Raw genomic sequence first — 14,261 nt, 5'->3', positions numbered from 1 at the left:
GAGACTGCAGTTTAGTCCTACCATTGCACTTATACTGCATTGTGGCTGTTTGGCTCAGCTGGTTAGAGGATGGTGCTAATGATACGAAGGTCACAGGTATGATTCCCAGGTTGGACTAAATCTCTTGAGGTCCCTTCCAGCCTTAGCTCTGTATTAGTGAACAGTCCAATCCAGTAGTCCATTTTAGTCTATTCGTTTCTCTCTCTCAAAAACAATTTGGTCTGAAATACTGGTTTAGTCTTCCCTTCATTTTATTGCTTACTTTTTTCTTCCCCTCTTAAGGGAACAATTCATCTACCTCTTTTGGCCAAAATGAAATAGCGATTAGTGGTGGGCAATGCCAACATTTTTAGTGTACATTTTTGCATTACTGCCAGATCAATCAAGTTATTAGCGTGCTGGCACATTCATATTTCTAATGAAAAACAAAAGTACAGACTCAAGTTTTATGGTTTAGCACATACAAAAGCTGTATTTGTGTAAGGAATTAAAACTAAAAATTCCAGAACTGTTTCCAGCCAACTGCTGGCAATGAAAATGTTTGTTATCCAACGATTTTCTTTATCACATTATGAAAGCAATGATTTGGGTTTGCTGGAGGAAGGTAATCCTTTGAGAATGATAACCATGTTGATTTTAATTTAGACCTTCAAAATAATTGAAGATTTAGCAAGTGGATGCTGGACTGCTTTTTCAGACATTCAATCCCGTTCTCTGGAACAAATAGACAACACCACTTTCGAAAAGCAATCCATTCAGGATGGCCAACAAAGCAAACTTTCGGCTTAAGTTCAATGTAACTGCAAAAGAAAACAGAACAAAATGTTCAATCTTTCCAATAATGTTTTTACTGTCCCAAAAATAAACCAGTGGTACAGAACCTTTTTTCTCTGTGGGCTAGATGAGGGGTGTGGGGTTGATTTGCAGGCCCAATCTGGTGTGCGGGTCTGGCCTGGTGTGCAGCCCCAACTCAACAGGGTGTATTAAACACCCTGATTGCATCTGTGGCCCAAGCCCCACATGCTTAGAAATTTGACAACAGGGGAGTGGTGGCAGTATTAATTACCACTGCTCTACTGCCACCAAATTTCTGGATCCATTGGGAGCTCTACGAGTTGGATAACATAGCTATACAAGCCAGATCTGGCCCAGAGGCTGGAGATTTAGCACCACTGGTATAAACAGTTTGGACCAAAAGCCTTTTAAAAGTTCATAGAAATTGTTTGTGGATTTATATCAATATATACACTTGAACAGTTGCACAGAAAAAGTCTGTCTAAACAGTCTATGCATAGCTTAGAAAATATTCTTAAGTCAATATACAATTTTCAAATTGTAGTTACAAAAAAAAATCCCCACACAAATGATTAATTATACTTTTATGTTCTAGTAACCCATGTTGAGTTGCTTCAAAACATGTAACTGATGGATCTCTTTTTAGTTTCAAAACTGTGATTGCAAGATAAGGTTTTTTTCATTAATGTTTTCAGTTCCACAATGAAAGGCCCAATGTGATAATTCTAGGCTAAGGACTGTTGCAATCACACATAAGAATCTCTTTTATATCTGATTTTTAAAAGCATCACTGAAAAGATATTCTAAAATAACATGTTGTAATAACATTTGCAACAGAGATATTATACTAATACAACAAAAGCAAAATACCTCTAATTGCTTGCGAGTTAGATGTCAGTACAAATACTTTTATGAGATGGAGACACAAAGGGGTGTAGTCATGTTCCCAAATAACAGCTGGAATCAGCAGAAGTTTTCCATAACTAGACAACAGCAGGGCTTTCAGAAGTAAGATGAAGTCAGACTTTGTTTTCAGCATCTCAGGCCTGGCTACCCATAGGGCAGTAAAAATGCCAACCAAAAATGCAGTTTGCTCTGAGTGGACAATGGAGAGGAGAAGAAAATAACAGCATAAAGCATCAAATGAAATTCTTTCCTAATTAATCTCAGTGTAATAAATACCAACTACAAATGAGCTTTTGACTATTTTAATAAAATGTTATAGATGAATCATAAACATGTTCTCCTCCTCCTCCCCCACTTTATCTTTATTAGTAATAGTTGCCTTGCTAAATTACTACTCCCATAAACCAATCCAGTCCAATCTTATTCAAAGGATCCAGCCACTTTTATCTACGGCGTTTATGACAAATCCATATCACAGGAAAACTTCAATGTGAAAAATGTCCTCTATTTCTACTTTTTCTTCCCAAAGACCATTTTTTTCATTTAGTCTTTAAGCTGTAAGCCAAGGTCACCAATACTGATATTCTATGGAAGATTAGTAAAGGCTCAAAAAAACACTGCTAGACTACCAAGCCTTTCCTGTGCTAGTAAGATATGGAGTAACTCACTGTAAGAACAGTTTCCCAAAGACAGCAAGGGAGGAGTTGCTGCTGAAAACATGAGCTCAGGCAATTTTACCATAATTTTATGAAAACCTGATGATGGAAAAGTGAGATGATAATAGTAAAGACCTGAGCTTCATTTACAAGAAACTATCTACAGAAACACTTACTGGAGGATGAGGACAAAGGATTAATTCAAGTTATGTTTTTTCTGGTGTTGCTACCCCAAAGAGCTGAAAGTATGAAGCAAAACTGTGGGAATGCTTTATGGTTCTAATGGATGGGTCCAAACTAGACAGTGGTACCACAAAAGATTTGAATATACTTTTTTAACAACTAAAGATCCACTTATCACCTTCAAGTGTTTTAAATATAATTTTTGATGCTTGGAAATAACATTTCTTCCAAACTAGTTTTGCCACTGACTCTTTGGCAAAATGTTTGCTTTTAAAAAATAATTTATTTATGGCTCAGAAGCTAGTACAGCTTTTCCTGTTTACTGTTCATTTTCATCAGCAGCATCCTCACTGTCATCTCACCTCTAGGAATAATAAACTTTTCAGTAAATCAATATGCAATAAACTCATGCCTCCATCTGCTAGCTGCCTCTGCAGCAAAAGAATAAGTATTCAGCCATGCATGAGGTGTGACTCTAGCCTTTTCTCAATCCCATTTTAAACAAGCTAGCAAAAGAGAACTGATAAAACATTTCCCTAACTTTTCTAATGATTCTAGAATGTGACAAACAGGAAACTGTAACAACTGACAGCTATTCTGGAACAGGTTAGGTCTAGGAGGAGTATTTTTGGATGGATGATGCTCTCACATGATGAAAGACCACTAGGGGCCAGTTCAAGTAAGATTCAAAGCACATGACAAAACATTTTTCTTAACCAACCAATTTTTCTCACGTAAAAATTCAGCCAGCTGCTAGTACTCTGGGTGCCAGTCTCTTGGCTAAGGTACATCTATCTGTTACTACTTATAATCAAAACCATATAAATAGATAACAATTCAGACCAAACATTCTCAATACTGCCATCTTCTGATGGTTCAATACCTAGCACTGATGTGTGTTTTGTCATAAGTACAGACTTACCAAAATCGCAACTCTACGATTTTAGTGGAAACTGCAAATTCGGGCAGGCTCCACAGAAAAGTACAGGCTTCACAAATAAACCAGTGCTCACTGAAAAGAACAAAAACTTACCAGCAAGCAGACAAGCCCTGAAGTCTTGGAGTATGGGGAAGAGGGTGAAGGGGGCAGTGGGGCAGAGCTGCTTACAACAGGAGGTGCAGAGGTGGGGCAGGGCATGGGTGAAGCTGGCTGCAAGGGGTGGCAGCACTACCAAGACCCTGACAGCCAGGTCAGGGCGGCAGCAGAATGGAGTGGGGCATAAGCAGCTTGTCTTCAATCAACCCAAGGTGAGCAGAAGGAAGGACCTGCTGCATCCCTCCACACTGCAGCAGGACTTGGGGCAAGGACACAGCACCAGCATCCCAGTTCCTACTTTGCTTTCAGCTAGCAGCATCCAGAGGCACAACAGCAGGTAGAGCATGGAGCAGCCAGGGTGGCGCAGGAGGAGCTGCCAGGGCCTCCAACCCATGCTGAGTGTGATACCTGGGTCCAGCAGAGCATAGGGCCGCTAAACCAGAGGCAGAACCCAGGTGTCTGCAGGCTGTGCTGCACTGGAGGCAGGTGGTCCAGCCTAGCCATGCCACCCATTGGGGAGGGCACATGGAGGTGCCCTGCAGCAGGCATTCTTCCCAGGTCCCTGCCCTGTCTTCCCCATCTGCCCTCCCCCTTGTGCTCTAAGACTGCAGGGCTTTACTACTTGCCAGTAAGTTACAGGCACTCCTCACTTAACGACCGATTTCCGTTCCTGCGACTAGGCCATTAAGCGAATTGGTTGATAAGCGAGGAGCCGCTCCTTGATACTGCGTGCTTTGGCTTGAGATGCTGCGCTGCCATTTCAAAGCCCAAAGTGCTCGTACTTATGACCAGTTCTTGCTGGTCGTAAGTCCGCACGGTCGTTAAACAGGTAAGTCGTTAAGTGAGGAGTACCTGTAGTTTGTTTTTTTTTCCAGTGAGGCCACCAAAAAGCGCAGAGCTCACTGCTTGGGGACAGTCTGAAACTGTGGCTTAATTACCCTGATTAATTACCATGCTTACTAATACATAGATTAATGGCTTCCCAGGGCTTAATCGGGGTAATTATGCTGCAGTTTTGGGCCATGTGGCAATCTCCAGGGAGGGGCGGGACTGCTGGGGCCTCTCAGCCAGAGGCGGGTTGGGAGGGGGCACGCTCAGCCTATAAAAATGGTGACTGGCCCTGGGATCTCCCTGTGAAATTTGCTGGCCACCTCCTTGATTTCAGTAGACTCCTCATCGTAAGGTAATGTCAGTCAGAACTGGCACTGAAGAAAAATAGGAATCAACATAAAAATGAAGACATAATGCCAGTTCCCCCTGAAAGGCTACAAAACTGTTTTAGACTGTATACAGAGATCACTAAACCACCTCTTTTGGGAAGGACATGACATCAATTATTACTTGTAATTTCTTCAATGCATTTAGTTTGAAAAGATCAAGATTCAATAAAACTAAGGGCTGGCTAAAAGACCAGTTGATAGTTATATGAAGTAATCACAATTCTTACCTAAAGAAGCTATTCCAAACATTCTATAAAAGTCCCATTCCTTGGCATATCTGATTAAGTCATCAGGATCTATGTTTTGGCTTGAATCCTGTAGCTGTAGCCACCTGACATAAGCTTCACAAAGCAAACAAAATATGCAGAGCTTCCCATGAATCTGGTACATAAAAGAACGTTGACAGAATCAGCATTAAGCACTTAGCATTTAATTCGAAAGATGCTTAGCACCTATAGGCTCTGCAACGTTATCATTTTTGCTTTGGGAATAAGCAAATGGCTTGTTCAGGTCTACTACTACATTAGCATACAGTATTTTAAACAAGCTAGCCCGTTTAATATTACAGACCAATCAGAGGTTTGGAAAGTGCATGAGCAGATTTGGGCAAAGAAGATATACAAGGTCTGATTTGCATAAGAGAATTTTACCAGCATTGTTAGGTGTTAAAAACAAACAAACACACTCTTAACTTATACAGTCATCCCTAAAGGAGGCCTACAGTAAATGCAGTTTTTCAGCTGAGCGAACTGGTTTAATTGGTTTATACCTTCACAAACTTCATTTGCACCATGGGTGTTTGCTACTATAGACATAGCAACCAATCAACCCTTTGAAGTGTATACATAGCCTAAGCATGTTTGGGAGGGAGAAAAGGGGATCAACGCAAATATAATTTGGTCTCTCGCATATTGTAAAATGTCCCCTGAAAAACTGGACTGGAGAAAAGCATAAGAGGTCCATTATTAGTATGTTTCCATGTTAAACTTTTCCTGTTTTATGAATAAGGTTGAATTTTCTAATTGTCAGTGATGGGGATACAATCAGGGACCCAAATATCAAGCTGTTGTTTTTTCTTTTTTTTTTTTTCTGGCTTGCTTATCATTGTTGGAAAATGTTTTTTCATCTGGAATTTGCTTAAATCAATGGTGTCAAATTTATTACCCACAGGCTGCATCTGGCCTCCAGACCCATGTTGTGTGGCCCATGGGGCTTGTAGAGGAGCTAGGAATTGAGAGGCAGGGCCAGTCACTGAAATCTAGGGCATGGATCCCCATTGGTGACACATAAGTGATGGAGGGGTTATGGGAGGGAAAGTTTCATTCACTCACAGTTTCATATAATTTGAAATACTTCTAGGAATAAACATTTTGTCGGAAAAAATGAGCATGTGTAATTTGGAAGGCATGCGAGGAAGAGAGCCTTGATCAAAGAGGCCACACTTCCATTATCCTTTTTTTGGACATCACAAAGGTGCTGCTATAGGAGCCTTCCCTGCCAGAACCAAAAACAATTCAGAGGGTTTGTAATCATGACATGAATTAAAACAAGAGGAGATCTTGGGTTTAGATAGGGATTCAGATGGGATACACTTTAGTTTCAAGCTTTAAAGGACTTCATATTATTTTGAAACTGAAAGAGAAAATACTACGGAGACATATTAGAAGACAAGCATATGTTCTATGGGGCAGGAACCACATTTTCTGATTTGTTTGCGCAATATCTAATACAACAGGATTTCAAATAATGATGTTCTTGCTACGGTAAGTAGTAACAAAAATTGAAGCCCTGCAGATCTGTTTCCTATTTGTAGCAGATTTCAGCAACGTGAAATCAGGCAATTTCTTAAAAGCAGTCTACATTTGTAAAGAAAAATGTCCTGAATTCTAGTACAGGGATGGTAACCAATGGCACACAAACAACTCCTCCTTAGGCCTGGTCTACACACAAAGTAGTTCCATCATAATTTATTGTGTGATGCTCATGCTGATGCAGTTAAATCAGCGAGACTTGTATGCATAAATTTTTTTACAGCCTTTAAAAACTAAGTATATACTTTTGACTTGAAGCTGTAAATTATCAATTTATCTTTCAACTGTTAAGGTTTAAGTCATATGAGTCCATGCATGGAATTTAAATTGGCTTAGATGAACCAGTGCAAGTTGGACCAGTGCAATTTCAGTATGTAGACAAGCCCATCCAGAAGCCTCAAGCGAGGCATCATTAGTCTGTCCTCAGCTGTAGTTGCCTTACATCTCTCAAAAGTCTTAAGCCATGTCTACCCTTGGTAAACTCTGCTAGCATATCAAGACCAATACACCACACTGGTCAAAAGCTCTTAATGTAGATCCAACATATACCAACAAAATTGTGCTTTACTATTGCCCCCTCTCTCAGATAAAGTGAACAAGCAAAAGCACAGTTCTGCTAGCGTGACTACATCTACAATAGACATTTTATCCAACAAAGCTGTCTCTGTCACAGACCACTCACCATACTCCTGATTGATGGAGCTAAAATGGCAAAAAATTGCCAAGACCTGACATTATTGCTTAAGCTATACTGCCTTTCCTCCCTCAGCCCTCTCACTCATCTGGAAACTGTCAGTCCAAGATTACTTACTGAGGCATAGTCTCCACTACCAAATGCACTGACTCTCAAAACTCTTCTGGGGTGGCAGAACTCTCTTTTCCACCGGTGAAGTTAAACTGCTTCTGCTGAGTCATGTAAGGCTTCTGCTGCAGTACAGTGGTCAGCAGAAGATGTGCATAAACCAGTGATTCTCAACCAGGGTGCCAGGGAACACTGGGATGCTGTAAGATCTTTTGAAGGATGCCACAAGTTATAAGGAGGTAAGTGCAAACTCAAGCTCTTCCCTGCCTGACCACTGCCCTACTCCTACTATCTGTCCCCTCTAGAAGGAGGTGAGCACTTCAATAGATTTAGGTTTGAAATAGGTGCTACTCAATTAAAAAAAGTTATGGAGAGGTGCCTTGAGTCTAAAAAGATTTGAGAAACATTAGAAGAGACACTCCAGCACCTTCTGCTGGCTACCACACTATGTTCAGGATGTATTTTGTGCTCTGGTAGCACAGCTGCTGAGTGGAGTTGTGCAGAACCACCAGGTACACTGGGATGTACACATACAGTGGCAGACTATGGCAGAAGTGCTAGCAAAGACTAGGCCTGAGACCACAACTTAGTTACCCAAGCTTGACTTCCTAAGTTTCCTATTGTGTTTTCTCTCTGAAGCACAAAAGAAACTCAGAACTTTAACTGCCAGATAAAGGCATATGCTTTAAGCTACACTATACCCTCAGTAATGCTAAGGACACAGTCATTGCTTTTTAGCAATTTCTGCAGAGAATTTATGCATCAGTGATCCCTATGAGCTATTATTATCTTTATCCAAAATAATAATTTTTGTGATATGTTTTATTACAAGGGAGAAGGTCTGCAAAAAGTCAATACTGGTACCAAGTATTCTAGTACAGTAATGTTAGCATTGTTTAAAAATCAGTTCAATATCAATATTATAAAAGATAATGTTTTCAAGTGGAATTTTAAAGTTGTGAGTTGGCAATTTACAGAACCTCTCTCAACCAATGGGAGCTAGGAATATCTCCAATATATATTATGGCAGCTGCTTTTGCTTAATTTTATCCAGACCATAGATCTCATAACAGCTACAGAATTCTGGATTCCACATAATTAATTTACAACATTAGACTCTTAATTAGAACTGAAAACAAGATACTAATTAAATTTCCTCACTTATGAAAAGGAAGGAGAAAGGCAAATAAACTCAGAATAGCCGCCAAATCTTATTTTCATCATGATTCCCAACAACTTATGGTATGACTTGCATATCTGATAAACAAAAGAAGAGGAAGAAAACATCCAGCAACTTACATTTATCTTCGTATTGAACAGAATGTGTCTGTAAGCCTGTGCTTTGCATAAAATGGCATTAATCAGGATGATAACAGGGTCATACTCAATATACTTGTCCACAGGTTTCTGGCAGGATTTCTAAAATTAACAAATAAGAAAAAGTAAGTAAACAAAATCTGCTTAGAAAAATCATCCGCTCTTTGTTTAGTTTGACACAGTCGCTGCACTCATATGAGGAAGATTACTTTCCCTCTCCTCCCCAAATCATTTTCCATGTCATCCCTCCCACCCCAAGCCCTCCTGGTTTATCTTTAGATTCATATTAACTTCTTAGGCATAAAAGATAAAGGTATTGAGTTTGTATTTTAGTAGTGCGTTCCCAGCTTTACTCTTGGAAACAGATTTATGTACAAGACACGTTGTCTTTGTTGGTAGACAAGAAACGCTCAGTCAGTCAAAATGTGGCACGAGACATCATGTCCACAAACAAAACTGTAGGATGAAACAAGATCCCTGTGGCCTGGTAGGGATTCCTGGGTGTCCATACTCAGTTTCTTTGTTTCCCTTTATAACTATGTTACTGTTGGAAGACGTGAGATTTAAAAAATAGCTGAGGTCAGCAGCAACTTGACTCCAAAATCACTGGAATATAAATTAAGATAGATGCACATGCATCTAGACAGGAAGCTTAATGTTAGACATTGCACAGAGTCAACCAGCTTATTTTGGCTAAGCTCTAGAGCAGGGGATCCCACTGTTTACGTACGCAAGGGCACATTCAAATTTAAAAGAAAAAGCAGCGGGCGCCAATATGAATATTAAAATTTAGAATCCTGGATATGTACATGCACATAGTTTCACTTGGGGAGGGAGTAGTAAGTGCCACTCCGTCACTGCTTCAGTCAGACTGACTCAGTCTCATTTTGGCAGCCATTGTGTACAGCCTGTGAAAAAAAAATTAAAGTGTTGCTGTTCCGAGTTCAAATCAGCAGTGACAGCATTTTTTGTTGGAATAATGATTTTTACTGATTGTGAAAGTGTATGTGGGCACCTGAATAAACTTTGGGGCACACCATGGCACCTGCAGGGACCGTGTTGGGAACCGCTGCTCTAGAGGAACCACATTTTGAAGCAGAAAAGAGACTGATATAAGAAAATATGAATCATGAAAGAGTTAGAGGTAATGGACTCAAAAATTGACTCAATTAACCAGCAGCTTTATAGGCTTGAAATTAAAGTCAGAGATGGAAGAAAGGATACAATTAATTGAAGACTAAACCTGGAACGTTTAATAGAGCGTAAAATCTACTGTGGAAGAGATTACTGTTATAATTAAAGGCAACGTCTCGCTTCATTTTTCTAAAGGAGAATTGTGAAAACATATCTGAAAAGCAGTAATTTCCATATGCTGAGGTTTCAGGCTGATATAGCACAAGAAAACTCCAAACTTTTTTACACATTTCTTCACAAAAAGCTCTGGAGACAGAAACAAAAGGACTTGCCTTTGAACACAGTAGCTGCTTGACTGGAATATGCAATGTGACCCCACCCTTTATTTATGGGCACAAAACCAGCTTTAGAAATCCCCACCTCCGACTGTTAAAGCCTGGACTCAGCTGGATAGCTAAAAGTAGCTTCTCCATTTGGAACGAGAGACAGAAGATGAAAGAGCCAAAATAAGGGAGTACAGAAAGACTCCGCACAAGGTCAACCAACTGACAGTCTGCATCCAGGATACAAGCAGCATGCAGCTGGCTAACAACTTGCACACATAGTTTAAGAGTTTTTAAAACAGAGTTTAGAAATACCAGACAATCACATCCTACCCAGCCCAGGTATACAGAATCCCAGCTCATTCTGCGAGACGGCTGCTGGGAACATACATATGTAAACAACAGTTTTGATTACAACCGTGGATTTTCTACTTTCCAGTTTTTGCAGGCTACGAATAAACCTGTTGTCTGGGGTTATCAGTGTCATCTTTGCTGTTAAGTCTCAAGAACTGCAGTACTAGCCAAAGTCACAGCCAGGAGATCCTAACCCTAATTTTGTCTCAAAGAATGGCCACAGGCTTAGTTTGGTGGCAAAGATTTGGCTAGGTTTAGTGTCTACAAGAACGGCCCTAACATGTTTTGGTTTAACAAATAAATCAGCTCAGGAGTTAAGGCATTTGTACCTATCACAACGTAGTTGGCACAACACCACGCAGGCTCCCCCAGGCCACTACAAAAGTTGCCCTACTTTCCAATTCTCCTTTATAAAATGATAAAAACAAATTACATGAATGTCTCAACAATCCTGTACCAGTGGCTTGTTTTGCATTCTGCCCTGGGTGTCTCCATTCCAGCCTTATCATCCCGGCACTGGATTATCCTACCGTGCACAGCCATCTCCCCCTCCCATCTCTTGGTAGGAATGCACATCTGGCTCACAGGCCAAGTTTTGTTTATGTGAGTTAATGTATTGGTCAGATTTGCTGGTGAAGCCTACACCGGCCACTGCTTTAGCAAAGCCTTTGTGTGAGCAGCATATATTAATTAATGATGGAGTGATGCCTACACAACCAACATGGTATCAAATTAAGTGTTCCAGTTTGACATCACCAAGCACAATTAGGAATATAACGTGTCAGAATTAGGATTAGCAAGGAAAAAAAATGCTGTCATGTCCAGGAACTTTGACAATGCTGACAGACTAGTTTTCAAGAAGTCCTAGCTACAGAAACTCATCACTTCCTCTCCACCATCCTGTAAATATAAGAACTTCTTTCATTCCTAATAAATCTTATTTTTCAGTTAGACTACTTGAGGTTTGAACTGTATTGAGACAAAGTCCTTTGCTGCTATTTTGTCAGTGGCTCAGTCTGCACAAACTTTCTGTACTCAGCTCAGGTTTGCAAACAAAATGAGCCTATGTTATATTAGCGGTTAAAGATTCCTAAGAGGCAATATTTTCTTAATCTGTCGGTTTTTTCTGGTACTAATACCAAAATAACTGCTGCTAATCTAATCCTGAGGGAAACAAGTTTGCATGAACTAAGTTAAATCAATTTAAATAAAGCTAATTCAGTTTAATACATCTACCCTAGTTTAACAACATGGATTTTAAATTTAGTTAGAATGATGCAACTCTACAAATGTTGACAGCACTACTGCTTGTACATCTGTAAGAACAGTTAAGATGTAAGAAACTACTTACACACTGTTTTTTTAAGATTTTTGCTAACTACCCAAGGGAAAATGAAATACTGAAGCCCCTTAGTTAATTTTCCTGATATAATCGCATCTCCACACAGTCAACTGAATCTACAATCTGCAGTCATGCAATATACTTAGCATGCCTGAGAAAGCTACAATCTTAACATCACTGAATCCAACCAGTCTTCATTAGATTTGCTCCACAGAACATCACCATCTTTTACATTTGACCTTAATCAACTTTGAAATTTGAAAAAAAAAAGTTATCTGCTCACCTTCAATTTTTATTTTAAATGTACAACCATCTTCAAAGGCTGGTAATAAACTGGATTAGTTTTACATAATTTCCTTGAAATATAAAGTACTGTTATCTACTAGGGCTGTGTGAAACAGCACCGTTTTGTTTCGACTTCCATTTCGTGATTTCGAAGGGTCAGTGTTTTGTTTGGTCGTTTCATTTTGAAGCACTGTTCCATTTTCTTTAATTAAAACTGTTTCACCGTTTCAACGTTTCACCCACAGACTGGAATAGGGAATCACGAAAATGCCTAAACATTTCTTACCTGATTTGGTTGAAAATTGCAGCAATGATAGCCCCTTCTGAGGGCATGAAGCCTTCCAAGGTTCAAGGAGATAAGTGCAGAGGTTTCTGGGAAACTGCACCTCAAACTATTCAAAGCAAAACTCTTGACACTTGCTGGCAGCAGCTGCCTCCTCTCCTCTAGCAGCGGTTCTGGGGGCCTACAACCCCGGGAGGAGTCTGGCACAGTCCAGCAGCCCTTCTGGGGGTGCGGGCCCCCAGATCTGTGCCCCGGATGAGAGGAGGCTGCCACTGCCACCTGGGACCGATGTTAAAGCCAGGTAAGCCCAGTTTTGAAACTCAAAATGTTACGAGTGCCCTTGTTTCATTTCAAAGTTGTTTTCAAGCCTTTTGTTTTGTTTCGATTTTGCTGCTTCGAGCTCGAAACAGCTTCAAAACAAAACACTGGGCAAAATTTTGCACAGCCACGAGCTTCTTCCAATCCACTAGCTTCTTCCAATTATACAGAACAGAAGATAAGGCTCTGCTGTCTTTGTTACTCGTGTCAGGTGAAAATTATTATTACCACGGCAAACTAAATATGGCATTTAGAGAAATGTTTAGTGCTGACAGGCTTACTCCACTGAAATGGGGGAGGCACGTATATTCCAAGGAATATTTCTGTGTATGTGTGGAGACCTGTGGCTGTGGTGTACCTTGATGTTAGGAAGGCTTTTGCTATGGTCTCCCACAACGTTGCTGCAGGCAAGCTAAGGAAGTTTGGGTTGGATGAATGGACTGTAAGGTGGATAAAAAACTGGCCGGAGCACTGGGCTCAGGGAGTAGTAATCAATAGGGCTGTGCAAGATGGCTACATTTTGATTCGGTTTCAGATTCAGCCATTTTGGAGGGACAGTGATTTGTTTCGGTGTTTTGGATCATTGTTCCATTTTCATTCAGCTGAGTCTGTTTTGGAGTTTCGATGCTGTTTTGGTGATTCAGGCATAGGCTACAATGGGGAAATCACTAAAATTCATGTCTTGTCTGATTCAGATGCAAATTGCAGGTATGGTAGCCCCTTCTGAAAGAACGAAGCCTGCCAGGTTTCAAGGAGATAGGTGCAGGGGTTTCTGTGAAACCACACCTAAAACTGTTCAAAGCAAAACTCGTATCACTTGCCAGCAGCGGCAGCCTGTTGTCATCCCGCACGCAGATCTGGGGCCTGCACCCTCTGGGAGAGCTGCGGGGATGAGCCAGACTCCTCCCGGGAAGTACGGGCCCCCGGATCCACGTGTGGGATGACAGCAGGCTGCCGCTGCTGGCTGGGGCTGGCACAACCTGTGCCAAGCACCAGGAAGATTGGTGCTGCCACTGGCCCCAGACAGCAGTGGCACCATGCCATCATCCTGCGCACAGATCTGGGGGCCCAAGCCCCCTGGGAGGCCTGCGGGGCTGTACCAGACTCCTCCTGACTGGAGCGCAGGATGACAGCAGGCTGCCATCCCTCCCTCAGAGCACTAGGATTGGAAGGGACCTCAGGGACAGATCGCAGACACTAGCCAGCTACAGATGTCAATGTCAGAGAAGTCTTTCCCCACCTCTTCCCCCTTACTCTTCTTAGTTTGTTTCCCTGCAAGCCCAGCTCCAAAACTACAAAACTGTCTGAAACATTTTGGATGGTTTTGTTTACTTTCGTGTGGGGGCCAGGAGCGATCCGGGCCCTTTTTTGCGCCGCACGGGCTGTGGCCAGCAGCCCGGGCACGCTGGGTCGGAGAGAACAGGCGACACGCTGGAATTAGGCATGGACGCTTAATGGTTGATTCAAGATTGTTTACTTACACCGAAGATGGTCGC

The 14,261-nt window shown here is 41.2% G+C and overlaps 1 protein-coding gene across 1 annotated transcript in view; it reads right to left on the bottom strand.

Annotated features, from left to right (window-relative positions):
- Nucleotides 1-444: 444 nt before the first annotated feature.
- Nucleotides 445-14,261, bottom strand: part of ARV1 (ARV1 homolog, fatty acid homeostasis modulator) — a gene marked incomplete at its 5' end in the record, with an annotated part of 25,919 nt that continues 12,102 nt past the window's right edge. Inside the window, 4 exons of the mRNA XM_025194740.1 lie at nucleotides 445-800; nucleotides 1,666-1,890; nucleotides 5,024-5,177; nucleotides 8,709-8,828. Coding sequence (XP_025050525.1) covers nucleotides 694-800; nucleotides 1,666-1,890; nucleotides 5,024-5,177; nucleotides 8,709-8,828 — 606 coding nt within the window. The remainder of the gene's footprint in view (nucleotides 801-1,665; nucleotides 1,891-5,023; nucleotides 5,178-8,708; nucleotides 8,829-14,261) is intronic.

The sequence above is a fragment of the Alligator sinensis genome, unplaced genomic scaffold (genome assembly GCF_000455745.1).
Source record: "Alligator sinensis unplaced genomic scaffold, ASM45574v1 scaffold448_1, whole genome shotgun sequence".
NCBI classification, from domain to species: Eukaryota; Metazoa; Chordata; order Crocodylia; family Alligatoridae; genus Alligator; species Alligator sinensis.
Note: the sequence above shows the minus strand (reverse complement) of the source record. Positions and strands in the feature narration are given on the sequence as shown.